At 37.5% G+C, this 16,637-nt stretch overlaps 3 protein-coding genes across 4 annotated transcripts; 2 read left to right on the top strand and 1 right to left on the bottom strand.

Moving 5' to 3' along the window:
• Positions 1-2,257: 2,257 nt before the first annotated feature.
• arl6ip5a (ADP-ribosylation factor-like 6 interacting protein 5a) lies at positions 2,258-4,963 on the bottom strand. Its single transcript, XM_051897380.1, has 3 exons — positions 4,695-4,963; positions 3,440-3,657; positions 2,258-3,197 (listed from the first exon to the last, which is right to left on the bottom strand). Exons 1-3 carry the CDS (start codon positions 4,871-4,873, stop codon positions 3,010-3,012), a joined length of 585 nt encoding a protein of 194 aa, XP_051753340.1. The 5' UTR covers positions 4,874-4,963; the 3' UTR covers positions 2,258-3,009.
• A 552-nt stretch (positions 4,964-5,515) lies between these two features.
• trnt1 (tRNA nucleotidyl transferase, CCA-adding, 1) lies at positions 5,516-10,307 on the top strand. 2 transcript variants are annotated; one of them, XM_051897378.1, is made up of 8 exons: positions 5,516-5,681; positions 5,974-6,083; positions 6,419-6,612; positions 6,729-6,867; positions 6,980-7,106; positions 7,304-7,497; positions 8,779-9,032; positions 9,294-10,307. In XM_051897378.1, the coding sequence occupies exons 2-8, from the start codon at positions 6,023-6,025 to the stop codon at positions 9,540-9,542; spliced, it is 1,218 nt and encodes a 405-aa protein (XP_051753338.1). In that variant the 5' UTR covers positions 5,516-5,681; positions 5,974-6,022; the 3' UTR covers positions 9,543-10,307. The 2 variants fall into 2 exon arrangements, with proteins under 2 accessions (XP_051753338.1, XP_051753337.1); XM_051897377.1 differs by having other exon boundaries at positions 5,937-6,083.
• A 441-nt stretch (positions 10,308-10,748) lies between these two features.
• Positions 10,749-15,829, top strand: avpr2b.1 (arginine vasopressin receptor 2b, tandem duplicate, 1). The gene is made up of 2 exons (XM_051897379.1): positions 10,749-13,499; positions 15,036-15,829. Exons 1-2 carry the CDS (start codon positions 12,623-12,625, stop codon positions 15,239-15,241), a joined length of 1,083 nt encoding a protein of 360 aa, XP_051753339.1. The 5' UTR covers positions 10,749-12,622; the 3' UTR covers positions 15,242-15,829.
• The last annotated feature ends 808 nt before the right edge of the window (positions 15,830-16,637 follow it).

Below are 16,637 nucleotides of genomic sequence, written 5' to 3'. Positions count from 1 at the left end.
CCTTCTGTCTAACCTCCCTTTGCTCCTCTAGCTACCAGCTGTACAAAGATATCAGCCAGGTCATCCGCAGCTGACTCAAAACCCATGCAAACAATGGCCATCTATTAGTCCTTCAAAAACACACACACACATACTCCTTCCAGTTGTCAAGTGGGTTTGTGGTTACTCACCCTACTTAAACTTCACAGTATGTAGACATAATATTGGTGTAATACTGTCATCTGACTAACCAAGTGTTTTATTTACCTAGTTTTTCCCAAAGTGTCAGCGCATAAATGAGCCTGTATAACCACACAACTGCTCATCTGAAATCACCTCAGGACATTTTGTTCTTCACACACTTTTACTGTTGACAATTACACCCTTACACCACTCTTAGGTTTTGTGTTTTTGCACTCTTTTATTCCAATCCTCAGTGAACTAAGGAGAGAAATTTCATGGTGGTGTAAAAATTTGTAACAATGGTCAACTTATACACCTGAAGGTCATTAGAAATGAGGTCATGTTTAACCTTTGGAGATGGGGGAGGGTAGCGGCAAAGACAAAGTTCCATCAAAGGTTCACTGTATAAGATTCACAGCAGATACTATTTAAAACACGGTAAGTCTATCCATCACTTTAATACCTGTCATGGTGCTGCTCTGAATAAGGTCTATGCACAGAATAGATTAATAGCTATAACTATATATCAATATAATATAACATTATGGCCACAAGTGACAGTCTCCACAAGTGGGTCTAAAAGCAGTTTTGAAAAGTATAGAGAAAGTTTTATTATTTTCTGCTTTTAGATGTGTCACCAGCACAAAGGTGAAGAACAACCAGAGCATGGGTTATGTTTTTGTGACCTAATTCCTCAATAGATGATGCTGCTATAGCTATTTCATTTATGAATGGCTATATTGTCAGCAACTGGCCATTGAAGGTCGCTTTCTCCTAGAGATCAGCTCCGATGGCCAAAAAACTCCACTGCTAATGCTTGAAAAGTGATAATAAAACTCGTTCCCTGTGCAAGAAAAAAAACAAAACAAAACTAGTTACAACAATTCACTTAAGATAAGAAAAGTCTTAGTTATAATTATAATGAATTATCACTAAGGGATTTTTAACTTGAGGTTTGTTGCAACCAAACAATTTATAATTATTTACTTAACTTTTTGATATTCCTTCGTAGCTATTTGCTCAGCATTTTAAAGTGCTCGGTTAAAGAGCTCAGATTTGGGGCTGTTTTTAAGTGTAAACACATGAAAGTGAAGTTGCTGATTCAGCAGGAACCCAGCATGATTTACTGCAGGTAAGTCTGCACAGATGTTGTGAGCCGCTCTGAAACACCCTGTAATCTACCGCATAGAATAAGAGAGAGGAACAGAACGACAGAAGCTACCTTTAAAGTCATAGTTCCTGTTAAGATTTTACATTTGAAAGACTCTTCACTCTTAGAAGTACGTCCACATGTTCAGTCATTCTGCAAGTCTGTAATGAGAGTCAGCTGTTGAAAAGTGTTCTAGGATACTTTGCTCAGTGTATCCATTGTTTGGTGCACTGTTTTTTTGTTTTTTTTTCTTTAAACCTCTTTACCATTTAAAGAAGTAAATGCTTTTGTAAAAGTCATGTACACTCAAAGGAGATAAAGACTTCAGTCATATCATAAAAAAGCTAATAAAGCGGATTTATTTTACATGGAGCAGGTTGCATGGGGCCAACATGCTGAGATCACATGACCGACTTCTACTTGTTTCATTATTGTAACCCCACTGTTTTCAAACACTTGATTTCAGAGCAAACTGATAATGGCTGATCGTGAAAAGTGCATTTCAAAGACCAGCACAACATAAACAATACAATCGCTGAGTGCACCTTTAACCACAGCCATTACCAAATGTTGGGAAAGCTTTTATCATTTTTAAATCAATGGGACGAGATTGTTTTTGCCAAATCGACCATTCCAGGATGACACATGCTTTTTAATTTAGGAGAAGATCCAGCAACATGTTCTTTTTGTCAAAATCCATGTTTTATTAGATTGTGCCGAGTTTAATCCTATGAGAAAACTTTTTTATTCAGTTAACACTTTGGAAGGAAATGTTTAAATTAAACCAAATATAGTTTTAGAAAAAATAGATTTTAAAAACTTGATAGTTTACCATTTTTTAATGAATATAGCCAGAAGCTGACATGGTGTTAAAACAAACAAACCACAGCAATTAATTTGATTTCAATGTAAATCAAACTTTGATTAAAATAAAACACATGATGGTACCAAAATGTGACTTTATTAACACTTTTTGCATAGATTTAGGAGTATAGCATCACAGGACATTCACATATGACTTGTTTTACCTAATAGGTGACAATAAAACATTGCAGTGCATTACAGTAATTTACCAAAGGTAAGGGATGATCTTAGGCATGATGCAAAAAACCTGGAGTGTCTATAACTCCCTTTCCTATGGTAAATCATTGTAGTGCAGGACTCAAATTGCTAATTGCTTTTACAAAGCAGTTGCAACAGCAATATGATGTTTAATAAAGTTCACATAAACAACAAACAGAAGCGATTCTTCAACCAAGTATTGTACCTCATTATTAGTAGAATTCCAGTTCCATCATCACACTGCAGAAAAATCGGAGATGTTAAATCTTATAAACCAGATGATATCTTATGTTATACTTTAAATTTTCTTAATGTAAGAATGTATGTATTTTGAAAGAAAAGAACTCATTATGCACACATATGACACATTACCCAACAGGTCATAGAAAGAAAAGATCTTTGAAAGACGATTTGAATTGCATCCTCTTACATTTGACCTGAGATGTAAACAAACATTATAAACACTCGTTTTTTTTAATACAATTTGTTCATCCCTTTACAGAAAACACTGAGGAGAGAAAAAATATATATATTTTTTTTCTTTTTTGCCAAATACACATGTTGGAAGAAACGGAGTGGATTTCACAAATTGTGCCAGCTGAAAGCAGTTCCTTCATGTATTGGTGAGAAAGGCACTATTGACAGAGTTCATTCTTCAGTTTGCTCTCCAGAATGTCTTGAATTTTACTGAAGTTCTCTTCTTGTTGACCCAATGCTTCAAGTATGATCCCCATGGGTGACTTCTTGAGTCCAGCGCTCTCCATCTTATTCTCCAGTTTGTTTTTGATGTTCCGTAAGCGAAGCGATGCATGTGCAAAGATCACTGAAATGCAAAATGACAAAGCACTTTAAACTTCCAGATGTTTCGTTGCGTGTTGAACTTTTAAATTACATAACTGTATTTAATAAACTGCTGTGTTGTGGTTTTTTACTTTTCAAGACACACAACCTTATTCTTGCATTCCATCTAATTTCCACCTTATTAAAACAGACTTTTTTCCCCTCCTTTCATTTTCGCTAACAATGATCTATGGTAATGATAACGATATTTCTTAAGAAACTTACACAGAAGTGGCAGCTTGATTCCAAGCAGGAATACCATAACTCCACCGAAGAGTGACATGAGGAAGTAGCTCACGACCATCACCAGGAAAACAAACAAGGCAGGGTTCTCCTTCTTGAATCTTTTGATGATTGCCTTGTTCTCCCCTGCCCATACAGAACCAATGAAGACAGAAGCGATCACTACTGCACCCGTGAACATGCTCACAGGGTTCATGAACCTGCGTGGACAGAGAATTGACTGGTGACAGGATGTTATTGAGGCCAAAATCAAGGTAATTATACTACAAGTCAGTTTTTTCAACTTATGCTTCAATGTCATCTATAAAAAAAAGGATTGTACATATAAGTATTCCCTTAGTTATCCCAAAAGCTCATTTGAATTTGTTCTAGATCACATCCTTCTAGCTTTATGAGAATACAAGCATGTCAATGGTGACACCTAATGGCTATAAAGTGTAAACACAATGTAAACACATATTGCTGACAAAAAGGCATTTTGGTCTGGCACATGTTGGTCTGAAAATAAATAAAACTAATAAATTTACAGTTAAATAATAAACTTAGGAATAGACATTCACTTTATGACTGTGAAATGAGTGCATTGCTAAATACTGCCATCGTGCCCTTTGCTCATGGTCAGTGTCATGTGATTACACCCTTAAATATTGTTCAGTCTTAGCAACTAGCTATAATATTAGAGCCAAACCATAATCTCCCAGACATTACACTGGCATTAATCTTAGAAACACAGCTGCCCACATATCAACACAACTATGTGTGTCCAGTAACTATCCACTAACTATATTTAGGAAAAATGACTTCATGCTCTAATTTGGACAGCAAAACCTTTTTAAAGTTTATCCCAACTTATTTTTTTTCAGTAGGGAAATTTTTTTTTTCAGTACAGTAGTGTTCCAAGGTATAATGATGGTATCAAATAATAATAGCAATGTACTGTAAGATTGCGATTTTCATGTTATTTACAATATACTCCAAGATGGTACATATCCAAACAAAAATATTATCATAGTACCATTTTAAAACGCATTTACGTTAATTTAATTTAAAGCTGTGGTCATTTAAAGCTGAATGTACAGTTTTAACAGGATATTACTTCTCGCGATACTTTCTGTAATACGATGTTTTGTTGACGTGTCCAATACATGTTAGAAATGCTATTTAAATATTCTGTTTACAGTTAAATCCCATATTTAGAATGCATGATTAAATTAACCAACAAGACTGTTGGACTTACCCTACAATCAGGAATACAACGATTGCCACCACCAGATAGTTTGTTTGATAATACAGGAGGTTGCTGACCACTCTGTTGTTCCATTTCGCCAAATCTCGCGTGTCTGGTCTGGCGAAGCGCTCTGAGCCTGGATAGAAATCATCCCAGTCTCTCAAAGGGGCGATTTCCACTTTAGCCATTAAAACAGACTAACCGGATACTAGCAACTGCTCACCGCTTATGCACTAGCCTGTCACTTCCTCACTCCCGCGATGCGCTTTGGCTTTAAATGGGCGGTTACTTCAAGTGTAAACAAACCATCATGTTTGAATATTTAGGACTTGATGCAATCAAACAGATAATGCTTTTGCGCATACAGCGCACAGTTTACAGCCTGATTTAATTAACTAGTAAACTGTTCAATTCGCGAACGAACGATTCTCTTAAGTCGGATCTTTTAAATGAAACATTTGAACTGTTTCACAAAACAGATTGCTTGGTATCTTTGGAATACTCATTTCAACACACTACAATTTGGGACACACTAATTCTAATTTCGAATATTATTTAGGAGGGATAGTATGCGAATTGGGACGCAGCATTTATCACGAATGGGTCTGAATAATTGCGATTCCTTTGAAGTAGGAACCGTTTGTTTCGGAGATGTCCGATTCGGGAAGCCACGAGTGAGCACAAGATAAATAATTTGTGGTGAACCTAGGACTTGACTGATAAACATTAATTAACATCATTTAATTAAAACATCCAAAAGCGTTTCTGCCAAGAGATGTAATTTTTTTTATATTACCGGTACTAAAGGCAGCATGTTGGGTGGGAGCATGAAAAAAAGCAAATAAACCATTTTCATTGGCTGTTAGTGTCATTACGTAGCTGTCCCGGAAACACCGTGTTGCCTGACCACGCCCCCTTTCGGATATCTGTCATGGCTGCTCACGGCGTGAGTGAAACTACGGATGTGCTAAAATAGCATCTGTTGTTTTTCCTCAGGTGAATAAATATTAAGTATTTTATGTCACGTTTGGTACATTTATTGTGCCTTTCATTAATTCCAGTTATAACCTCACAGTGTTTTTATCATTGGTAATTTTACGTTGTGTGCCCATCACATTGGGAACTAACCTGGAAGAGTCACTTGAAGTCATAAGCTATTAACTTAATTAAACTACCATTTATACGTAATTACGATTCAGCATTAATTATATGACATGTGAAATTTATAGACAATGACTTTGTTGTCTTTAGGTTCATCGATGTGGGCTAAATTATTTCTTAACCCCAGGTTTATCAACCGAGTTCATCTCACGTGGAGTCACAGATCATTAATCACAATGCAACTGAAAACTAAAGAGTTTGAGTCTTTATTTACTGACGGGCTGGTTGGCCTTGCTGGTAAGCTCACTTTATCTTACGCCATTATCACCCTTTAAAAAAAAAAAAAAAATGCAGTAGTGGTACCATGGTACAGTGATGATATCCCCACTTTACCATTACCTCACTTTGATATACAGTACTAGTGAGAAGTTTGTACACACCTACTCATTGTCTATTAATAGTATTTTCACATTTTACAATAATAGTAAAGTCACCATAACAAAACTATGACATAACATGGTTCATTCAGTCAGGTGTCGCATGTCCAAACTTTTGAATGATTACCAGTTTCATATACAATGCTATTTACTTTGTACTACCAAGGAACGTGATATATTTTTTATGATATATAGAAATATTTGAAAAGAACCAGTTTGAGCTGAGGATTGCAGGAGGGGCGGTGCGGGACCTTCTTTCCGGAAACCGGCCTGAAGATGTAGATTTTGCCACCACAGCCACTCCAGAGGAAATGAAGGGCATTTTCCAGACAGCAGGAGTCAGAATGATAAACAATAAAGGAGAGAAACATGGGACCATTACTGCCAGGGTAAAGTGAAGAATTTTATATTGATATTCCTAAAACATTTTACCTTTTGTCAAACCTCTTTTAAACTTCTGCAGTGGGTTTAGTTGATCTGTTTTGGTACATTATACATTATATAGCTTCATAACGAGAACTTTGAAGTGACCACTTTGCGAGTGGATGTGCAGACCGATGGGCGGCACGCAGAAGTGGAGTTTACCACTGACTGGCAGAAGGATGCAGAGCGCAGAGACCTCACCATCAACTCCATGTTTCTTGGTAAGATATTTCACCTGAATGAGCCTTGCGATTTAATAAATGAATTCCTCATTAATGTTGACTTTTACAGGACTTTGGAATCATTAATATTTAGCCTATTGTGTTTTTATAGGGCTGGATGGGACTCTGTATGATTATTTCCAAGGATATGAGGACCTCAAGAACAGGAAAGTAAGGTTTGTCGGCAGTGCCTCGCTACGGATCCAAGAGGACTACCTTCGAATTTTAAGATATTTCAGGTAATTATATGCTGTTACAGTATCTTGATAGAAAGTAGCTGGAAAGAAATACATGTTTGAAACAATATGAAGGTGAATAAATTATAATAGAGTTTTAAATGTTCTAAATATTTTTTAATAAATATTGAAGTCCACTGTTTAGCCTATGAATGGCTCATGTGGTTTATCTTTACATTTTTGGTCTGATTGCTCTATAGATTCTATGGGCGGGTGGCAGCTGAGCCTGGGCAACATGAACCTGAGACTCTTGAGGCAATAAGAGAGAATGCCAAAGGATTGGCTGTTATCTCAGGTGAGAGGATCTGGGTGGAGCTGAAGAAGATGCTGGTTGGAAACCATGCTGGTCACCTGCTGGACCTTATCTATGAGTTAGGCCTAGCCCAGTACACAGGTGAGAAACTAAGAAATAGAGAAATTTGTTAGAAACTGTGACTGAAAAGATTAAGTCTATCTATGTCTCTCTGTCTGTCAGTCAGTTATTTATCTGTCTATTAGTGCTGGATAAATAGAGAATATATATATATTTTTTGTGTTTGTGTGTCAAAAATAGAGATCACAATTCTCCCACGATTCTATAGACAACTAAACAAAATATGTAGTTTACTAGAGGTTCTGACAAATTGTAGCTACAATATTGTAGCTACAATAATAAAAATATTTAATTATTTAAATGAATTATTATTAATATATTTTTAAATCGGATGAATGATTCAATGACTCATGAAGACTTCACTTGTTTCATTACTGGACAAGTGGTGCTCACTCTAGAGCCAAATGTCATCCAGCTCCCCCTCTCTGGACGTAATGGTTGGAGCTTGTCCTAGTCCAGCTCCACCTTCGTGGACCTAATGGGTCGAGTTGTGTTTAGCGATAGGGTTATGGGTAAGATAGGGTGTGGTTGGTCCGTCTAGCTTCACTCATTGGCTCTGCAATGAGCAGCCTCTTTTACTGGATGAATGAATGATTGATTCAATGACAAATAAAAAATTTTTTAACAGTCACTTGTCGCCACCTACTGGTGTAACAATGTAATTGATACAATCTTTATTTGAAGCGTCATTACTTTCAAACGGTGTTTTACAATCACGCTTGGCTCGGTTCAAGACAACCGTCCCTACTCTATTTTGATCGCTACCATAGACAGCAGTGTTTTTATATCCAAACTATAAACTTTTTCCCAGTACTTCTGTGACAATTTGAATTATTGTAACAAACAAAAATAATGATTATGTGTGGTTGAAAAGACTGTTTGTGAAGCTGTTTCATACCTATAGCCTACATGACAACTGCTCTCTCTGGATCATCTATCTTCTGTTCAAAAATGCAATTGTGGAGCATAAAAATGAATTTAACTTTCAGAGATTGTAAAAAAAAAAAAAAAAAACATTACCTTGTGGTTACACAATTTTTGTCTAAAAGTTTGTTACACAAGACTGTTTTTTTTTTTTGTTAGAAAATAGTGTAAAAGGTTTTTTTTTATGAAAAATATATCTGTGTGTGAACATGTAATTTAAACTAGATTATATATTTTACTATATTTTTATAGATGTATGTGTGTGTGTGTGTGTGTGTAAATATGTATTGTTATATATATATATGCATTTTTTTAAAGTACTTATTTTGTTAGATCAAAACATATAAATATTCTGACATGCTGTGTGTTTCCCTGCAGGTCTTCCAGCAGATGGCAATGTTGGAGAGATGAAGCAGGTCTGGCAGAGGGCTGAAGACAGCTCTCCTAAACCCATGACTATCCTGGCTGCTCTGTTCCGAAGCCAGGAGGATGTGGAGAAACTGGATCTGCGACTGAAGCTGTCCAGAGAAGAGAAAAACCTGGGCCTCTTTCTGGTCAGATACAGAAAAGATCTCGTTAAGGGACAGGATCAGCATGACAGCTTGAAACCGTACACAGATTTCATTATTGATGTATGTACATTTCCTCCCTGGGCTCCCTCTCTAATATTTAGTACAAAAATGTCAGTACATCAGTTGCTGTACATTAATTTAATCCATTTAAATAATTTTGACATAGAAAAAAATGTTTGTCAGACACTAGGAAGACCCGCTTTATCCCCATAATCATTAAGACTGTACAACAAAAATTACTATATAATAAAAAAAAAAAAAAAAAAAAAAAAAAATATATATATATATATCTCAATATATAATTTTTTTTCCCCATTGCAGTCTCGAGAGCCGGACACCCAGAGTAAAGTACTGGAGCTTCTGAAGTATCAGGGAGAAAAGAAACTTTTAGATGAGCTGAGAAAGTGGTCCATCCCCCGCTTCCCTGTGAGTGGGCATGACCTGCGCAAGCTGGGCATTACCTCGGGTAAAGAGATCGGCACAATCCTTCAGGAGCTTAGGGATGTGTGGAAGAAGAGCCGCTATAAGATGAGCAAAGAGGAACTTTTGGCCAACCTCAGCAGATCCTGATGTCAGACAAGGAAACATACTAGTGTCAGAAGTGCTATTGTCTCTGCATGCATGTTCTATAATGCATTATGAGTCTGTGTACACAAGGTGGACCTCCATAGTGTCAACGGAGGAACCATCAGGGCTGTATGGAGTACTTGTATAACACTTATTATTTTGTCCTGTGGCTTTGAAGATACAATGCTGCAAAAGGCTAAGGAATATCTATGGTTGCTATCACGGGAGTTTGTAATGGCTGTTTTTGGGATGTAGAAAATGTCTTGGAATATCAAAGCATGCATTGTGAGATTTAGAACGCTTAACATATGGAGCATTTACCCCAACACTGAACCATGGGCATCATAATCACTCTCTAAAAAGCATTCTTTCTTTTTTTTTTTTTTTATAATTAAGTTCCCTATCATTTTCCTTTTATAAATGGTGATTTAGTTTGACATAATATCTTTCATTTATTCATTAATATAATTGGTTTGAACAAGGATGCATCTAAATTGAATGACAGGATGCAATTTCATTTTGATTGTTTTTAATTTGATGTGGGATTTTGCCCTTTCAGAAGAGTAGTGAAGTGGTGTAATTATTATAGTCAAGAGAGTGATTTAGCTCTCCTGCAGAGATGACATCTTCGCATATGAAGACGTAGCCATGGTTTCAATATGAGGAAAAATTATATTCCTTTTGTCAACAGTTCATAGTTATTCGATGGTTATGTAACCAACCCTTCAGGTGTTTACTTTGAAATAAAGTAGCACACATCAAGTATTACAGAGATGTGATGTCTTGTTTTAAGTCCATGGATGATCTGAGATTACTTGAGTAATAATTTGGATATTTGAGTATTATTTTTGAAGACTTAATATGATAATGGTTTCACATTGATGGATGTTTGGGGTAAGCTGTGTCACATCATTTTTACCATTGATTATTTCTAATTTTAACTGTTTTTATATATCTCCACAGCTTTACAAGAGTCAAAGACAATGTAAAGGTGTCAAAATTAAAGGGATAGTACACCCAAAAAGAAAATTCTATCATCATTAACATTGCAAATTTATTGAAAATTTACAGCCTTAAGTCTTTTTGGTTATAATGTGACAAGTTTTGCACATCTGCCTTTGGCGATTTTCTCCCATTCTTCTCCTCAGATCCACTCAAGCTCTGTCAGATTGAATGGGGAACGTCGGTGGACAGCCATTTTCAGGTTTCTCCAGGGATGTTCGACTGGGTTTAAGCCCAGGCTCTGGCTGAGCACTCAAGGACATTCACAGAGTTGTCCTTAAGCCACACTTGCATTGTCTTAGCTGTGTGCTTAGGGTCATTTTCCTGATGGAAAGTTCACCTTCTGCCCTGTCCGAGGTCCTGACGAGTCCCCTATTCCCTGCCACTGAAAAACACCCCCAAAGCATGATACTGCCACCACCACACTTTACTGTTGGGATGGTATTGTACAGGTGAAGAGCAGTGCCTGGTTTCCTCCATACATGATGCTTGGGAACTGAGGTTCATCGGGCCAGAGAATATTGTTTCTCACAGTCTGAGAGAGTCCTTTAGGTGCTTTTTTGCAAGTTCCAAGTGTGTTTTCATGTGTCTTCACTGAGAAAAGGCTTGAGTCTTGCCACTCTGCCATAAGGCCCAGATAAGTGGAGTGTTGTAGTGATGTTTGTCCATCTGTAAATTTCTCCCATCTCCATAAATGATCATGGAGCTTAACCAGAGTGACCATCAGCTTCTGGGTCACCACTCTAACCAAGGCTCTTCTCTATTGATTGCTCAGTTTGGTCAGGAGGCCAGCTCTAGGAAGAGTCCTAGTTGTTCCAAACTTCTTCTGTTAAGGATTATGGAGGCTACATGCTTCTGTGAACCTTCAATACAGCAGGGTTTTTTTTTTTTTTTTGTAGTCTTCCTCAGATCTGTGACTTGATACAATTCTGTCTTTAAGCACTACAGGCAGTTCCTTTGACCTCATTGCTTGGTTTTTGCTCTGATATGCTTTTTCAGCTGTTAGACCTTTTATTGAGAGGTGTATGCCTTTCCAAATAATACCCATTCAATTGAATTTGCCACAGGTTAACTCCTGTGTAGTAGTGTAGTAACATCTACAAGCAAAATTGTAGTGCTCCCGAGTTAAATTATATAAGTATCCCAGAAAAGGGTTTGAATTAAGTTTTTTATTTTTAATACATTTGCAAAGTTATCACAGATCTGTTTTTGCTTTGTCATTATGGTGTATGGAGTGTAGATTAATGTGAAAGAAAAAAAAAAGTAATTTTAAAGTAGTTTAACATAAGGCAGCAACATAAAATGTGAAAAAAAAAAAAAAAAAAATTAAGGGGTTTGAATACTTTCGCAAGTCACTGTATATATATCCCTGATGGGATCAATTCAACCCCTATTCGAATTTCAACTGCTTGAAACACTGGTTAAACTAATTTTTAAATGTAGTGGATATTTTTCATTTACGGTCATGCATGCAAAGTTACACCACATAGTTGTGTTTTAGAAAGGCTTTACAAATTTTATTACAACTTTTGTGTTGGGGTCATATTGACCCCCCACGGAAAAAAAAAAAAAAATCAACACTTTGGAAAAACAGCAAAGAGCCCATAAAAAACCCCCAGAAAACCTTATTATAGCTCGTCAAACCCTAAAATATGGAATACATGAATTATTAAGTTTCTCGCATATTTTTATATTTTTCGTCTCTAGAGGTTTTCTGTTTTTACATGAATCTTTAGTGTTTTTCATAGTGACGATTTTTGGCAAAGTGCATCGAAACCAAGAGTCGATATTTTCTAGACTTCTTTATTAAGCAAAACTGTCTGAGTGAGTGTCTTTGTCTAATGAATTCATAGTTCATCTTTTCAGCTTGTAGATTTCTGAATGCCATTTTGTTCATGAGTAATTCTGAATGAAAGACCCACCCTCCATCCACCAGACCCACATATAAACCTCTACTCTTCACTCACGCGCACACACTAAAGATGCGCAGACTCGTGAATACTGTCTTGTGTGCACAGGGTCAGTTGGACTGCAGGTTCTGAACTTGAATTATTTTTAAGAGATCTACAAATAATAAGATAATGTCTTTCTTCGCATTAAACTTAAGCAACGCAACTTTGGAGATGGAAGTCACCGGAGATGAGCCCCGGAACGAGCGCTTGGCTCAAATCGAGATCGCGCTGCTGAGCGTCATTTTTCTCTCCGCATCAACTCTGAACTTCGGTCTGCTGCTTGTTCTGTGGAGGAAGAGACAGCAGATGTCCAGGATGCGTGTGTTTGTGACCCATCTCTGCTTGGCGGACCTGGTGGTCGCTTTCTTCCAGGTGTGTCCTCAGCTCATGTGGGACATAACAGATCGTTTCATCGGTCCTGACCTCGTATGTCGTTTGGTCAAGTATCTGCAGATCGTCGGCATGTTCGCCTCCACTTACATGATAGTTGTGATGACGGTGGACCGTTATCAGGCGATCTGCAACCCCATGGTGACTTTCCAGAGGAGGCGCGCGCGCTGGAACCTGCCTGTGTGCGTCGCGTGGCTCGTGTCGTTCGTCTTCAGCGTCCCTCAACTGTTTATTTTCTCCAGGGTTCAAATCGCCCCGGGTGTCTACGACTGCTGGGCAGAGTTTATTCAGCCGTGGGGACCTAAAGCGTACGTGACGTGGACGACACTGGTGATATTTCTGGTGCCCATCATTACTGTGACGGTGTGCCAGGTGCGCATCTGTCGCGCGCTCCAGATCAACCTGTACCTGAAGACGCAGCAGCAGCAGCAGCAGGGAGGTGATGGACACCCGCACTCTTATTCCTCTAGAGCCAGCAACGTAGTGTTTGTGTCCAAATCTCGGATTAAGACCGTGAAGATGACAGTGGTGATCGTGCTCGCCTACACCGTGTGCTGGGCTCCGTTCTTCACCGTGCAGCTGTGGTCTGTGTGGGACGCCGAAGCTCCGACTGAGAGTAAGAGAAAGTCTTCTAACAAAATACGTTTGGGTCATTAAGTGTTAATAAATTACACGTACCATCTTAATCAAAAGGTAAAAATGGTTGAAATAGTTATATGCCTCCATAATCAATCAATCAATCAATCAATCTATCTATCTATCCTAAATTAGTGTAGCCTATATTTAAGTGTTTTACTATGTACACTTGTCAAAAGTTTGGAATAATTAAGATTTTTTTCTAAGTTTTTGAAAGAAGTCTCATATATTCACCAAGGTTGCATTTATTTGTTCATACATTTAGTAAAAACAGTAATATTGTCAAATATTATTATAATTTAAAATAATATCACGTGACACTGAAGACGAGTAATGGCTGCTGAAAATTCAGTTATGCCAACACAAATTATTTTAAAATATATTCAAATAGAAAACCGTTCTTTGAAATTATAATAGGCTATTTCACAATATTAGCCTACTGTTTTTAATAACATATACTGTATTACATTATTCAATTAATTTCACATGTATTTGTATAGCGCTTTTCACAATACCGATATATTAGGGCTTTTCACACTTGAAATAGTTAACCCTGGGTCATTCTAAACCCTGGGTAAACGGAATCCTGGGTTATCTTTATTCATGTTGTCCTCATAATATACCCGGGGTTAACAGATAATCCTGGGTATTCGTAAGCTGCCGTTTCACATTGCACATTTCTAAACCCCGCTGGTTAAATTCCTTATTTGAATATTCGCGGTGTCAGGACAAACGCAGCACGTGACCTGTTTACATAAAGGCTTCTAGCGTTGCCCGTCCTCATATTAGCCTACACAAATTTTTCCTATCATACACAGAAACGACTGTTTACATTGCGCGGTGTTTCCATGTCTGCCCAAGGCGCTTGAATCTAAGGCACGCGATTGGTTGTCGGTTGCTAAGCATCTAGTTGTAACATTCTAACACTGCATCGTTTCACACTGTACAAATTTGGCTCCACAATGCAGGGTTAACACCACATAAGCTCCAGAACAGGGTTTCATAACCCCGGGTAAAAAGCTGTTCTAACCCCGCATCTAAATTACAAGTTTGAAATGCTCCTTTAACCAGGGTTAAAAGCAGTGTTTAAGATAACGATAACCCGGGGTTAAGCGCATTGTGAAAAGCCCTATTGTTTCAAAGCAGCTTTACAGAAAATGCATGTTTCTGCATTAGCCTATAATTTAGAGTAGCCTAATCTGTTATCAGAGGTGACTGTGTCCAAGTCCATATATCAGATATGTACAGTTCCAGTGGTGTGCACAGGGGGAGGAGGGGGGGCGGGGGGTCTTGAGCCCCTATCCCCTTGATTGCGAAAGTGAAAGTGCCCTTTGCGGTTGCATCGTGGTGCCCCCGCGTTCCCATTTCTCCCCCCCGGATCGCAATTTCTACCGAGGGAGTTCCAACTTACCCCATGTTACACACAGCACTGCTAAATCATGTTTAGGGGCATTTATTGAGAATGTAATCGAATGTAATTTCTTGTATCTAACAGTATATCAATTTTATCTTTCAGCTGCAACCTTCACCATCCTCATGTTGCTGGCCAGCCTGAACAGTGTTGCCAATCCGTGTATTTACCTGCTTTTCACTGTGAAGTTCCCCAAACTGTTGGGAACTCTCCTGTGCATGAAACACACAGACATGAAGGAGTCACTGCCTGATGAGGCTACGATGGTCAGCTCTCTGTATTTGAGCTTTAAACACTCTGACACACGGTGAAAAAGAAACAACACTACAGACATGTTCATTGGAAAAATATGTTTTTGGACATATTATTAGTATTCTTTGAAGTACCATGGAGTACCATGTAAATTGTACATTAATATGGTGTGTTTAGTACCATAGTACATATCAAAGTACTGAATTACCATCTGATACCATCACTGTACCATGGTATTAGCACAGTACATTTATGTAAAGAAACAATGAAACCGGCTATAGGCGTCTCGTTGTGGAGTCTCCATGTACTGAAGCATATCAAACAGCTTATGATGATCACGATTCAATTTTACATTAAATTAATGTTCAACTCCAATTTTACCCCCGCTTACCTTCCCCTTCTTTCATATGTCCCCAAAATGATTTTTTCTTCATAAACGGGTCAGTCACTTACTGATTTTTTTATCATTTATTTTATTTAACTGTACATAGCAAGCCGGAAAATAAATTGCTCACAGTGTGTGCTGTAATCACTATCAAAATGATGTACAAAATATAATGTTCTTTAAATATTGATAAAAACATCTATTAGACTATAAGGTGTAATGTTATAAAAATGCCTGTACATTCTCACTGTTTTATGTGTCAATAAAGTGCTTTAAAAATGAAACATTTGGCATTGAAATCAGTTCTAACTTGATGACATATATGGTCATTTTTAAAAAGATTTTTACATTAAGCCTCATGTGAGCTTCAGGTGAGAGACAAGACTATAACAAAAGTAAGCCTTCTGTGGAGAGAAACAAAGCCATAGCTAACAGGTCAGAGTTTAAAAAGTGCATGAACACAACTGATAGTATTATCTCAGCTGGTAAGACTATTTGACTATGTGTGGTCTGACCCTCTAATTAAAGTCGGCATGAAACAGAAGTTACAATAGTCTTATATCCAAGTGAAACGGCATCTTGAACAAGAAAAATTGTAGGGCGGAACTGATTTTGTCCTTCGGGAATTGATATTATCGTTGGATTGATAGGTTGCCAGTAAACACATCATCAGAGATGTCGCTGCAAGAGGGAGGGGAAGTGATTTTGAGTAAAGAATATGAGGGCATATAAATACTGCAATATTCCATAAAAAGAACTGTCAATTCTGATTTCATGATGAACAACTGATGGTATTATTTCAGCTGCTAAGATTATTTGACTGTGGTCTGACCCCTCTAATTAAAGTTTAACCCCTTTCCCCAAAAGAACGCAAATCAAAGAAGTTGTGGATTTGTCTAATTCAAATATTTAAGAATTTACCAACCACCAAGATTGCCATGCAAACTGGTCATATTGCATCTATACTCTACCATTCAAAAATTTGGGGTTAGTAAGTACAGTATAAATACAGCACAGTAAAAATATTATTACATTTTAAAATAACAGTTTTCTATCTGAATATATATTTT

Source organism: Ctenopharyngodon idella, chromosome 6, assembly GCF_019924925.1.
Source record: "Ctenopharyngodon idella isolate HZGC_01 chromosome 6, HZGC01, whole genome shotgun sequence".
NCBI classification, from domain to species: domain Eukaryota; kingdom Metazoa; phylum Chordata; class Actinopteri; order Cypriniformes; family Xenocyprididae; genus Ctenopharyngodon; species Ctenopharyngodon idella.
Note: the sequence above shows the minus strand (reverse complement) of the source record. Positions and strands in the feature narration are given on the sequence as shown.

Excerpts from the sequence above, each read along its gene's own strand:
- arl6ip5a (XM_051897380.1), bottom strand. The coding sequence starts at position 4,873 with ATGGCTAAAGTGGAAATCGCCCCTTTGAGAGACTGGGATGATTTCTAT. Across the intron at positions 3,658-4,694 it reads GTTGTATTCCTGATTGTAGG|GTTCATGAACCCTGTGAGCA; the intron begins GTAAGTCCAACA and ends CTGTCCACGCAG. Across the intron at positions 3,198-3,439 it reads AATCAAGCTGCCACTTCTGT|TGATCTTTGCACATGCATCG; the intron begins GTAAGTTTCTTA and ends TTTGCATTTCAG.
- trnt1 (XM_051897377.1), top strand. The coding sequence starts at position 5,945 with ATGTGGGCTAAATTATTTCTTAACCCCAGGTTTATCAACCGAGTTCAT. Across the intron at positions 6,613-6,728 it reads ATGGGACCATTACTGCCAGG|CTTCATAACGAGAACTTTGA; the intron begins GTAAAGTGAAGA and ends TACATTATATAG. Across the intron at positions 7,107-7,303 it reads CGAATTTTAAGATATTTCAG|ATTCTATGGGCGGGTGGCAG; the intron begins GTAATTATATGC and ends ATTGCTCTATAG.
- avpr2b.1 (XM_051897379.1), top strand. The coding sequence starts at position 12,623 with ATGTCTTTCTTCGCATTAAACTTAAGCAACGCAACTTTGGAGATGGAA. Across the intron at positions 13,500-15,035 it reads CGCCGAAGCTCCGACTGAGA|CTGCAACCTTCACCATCCTC; the intron begins GTAAGAGAAAGT and ends TTTATCTTTCAG.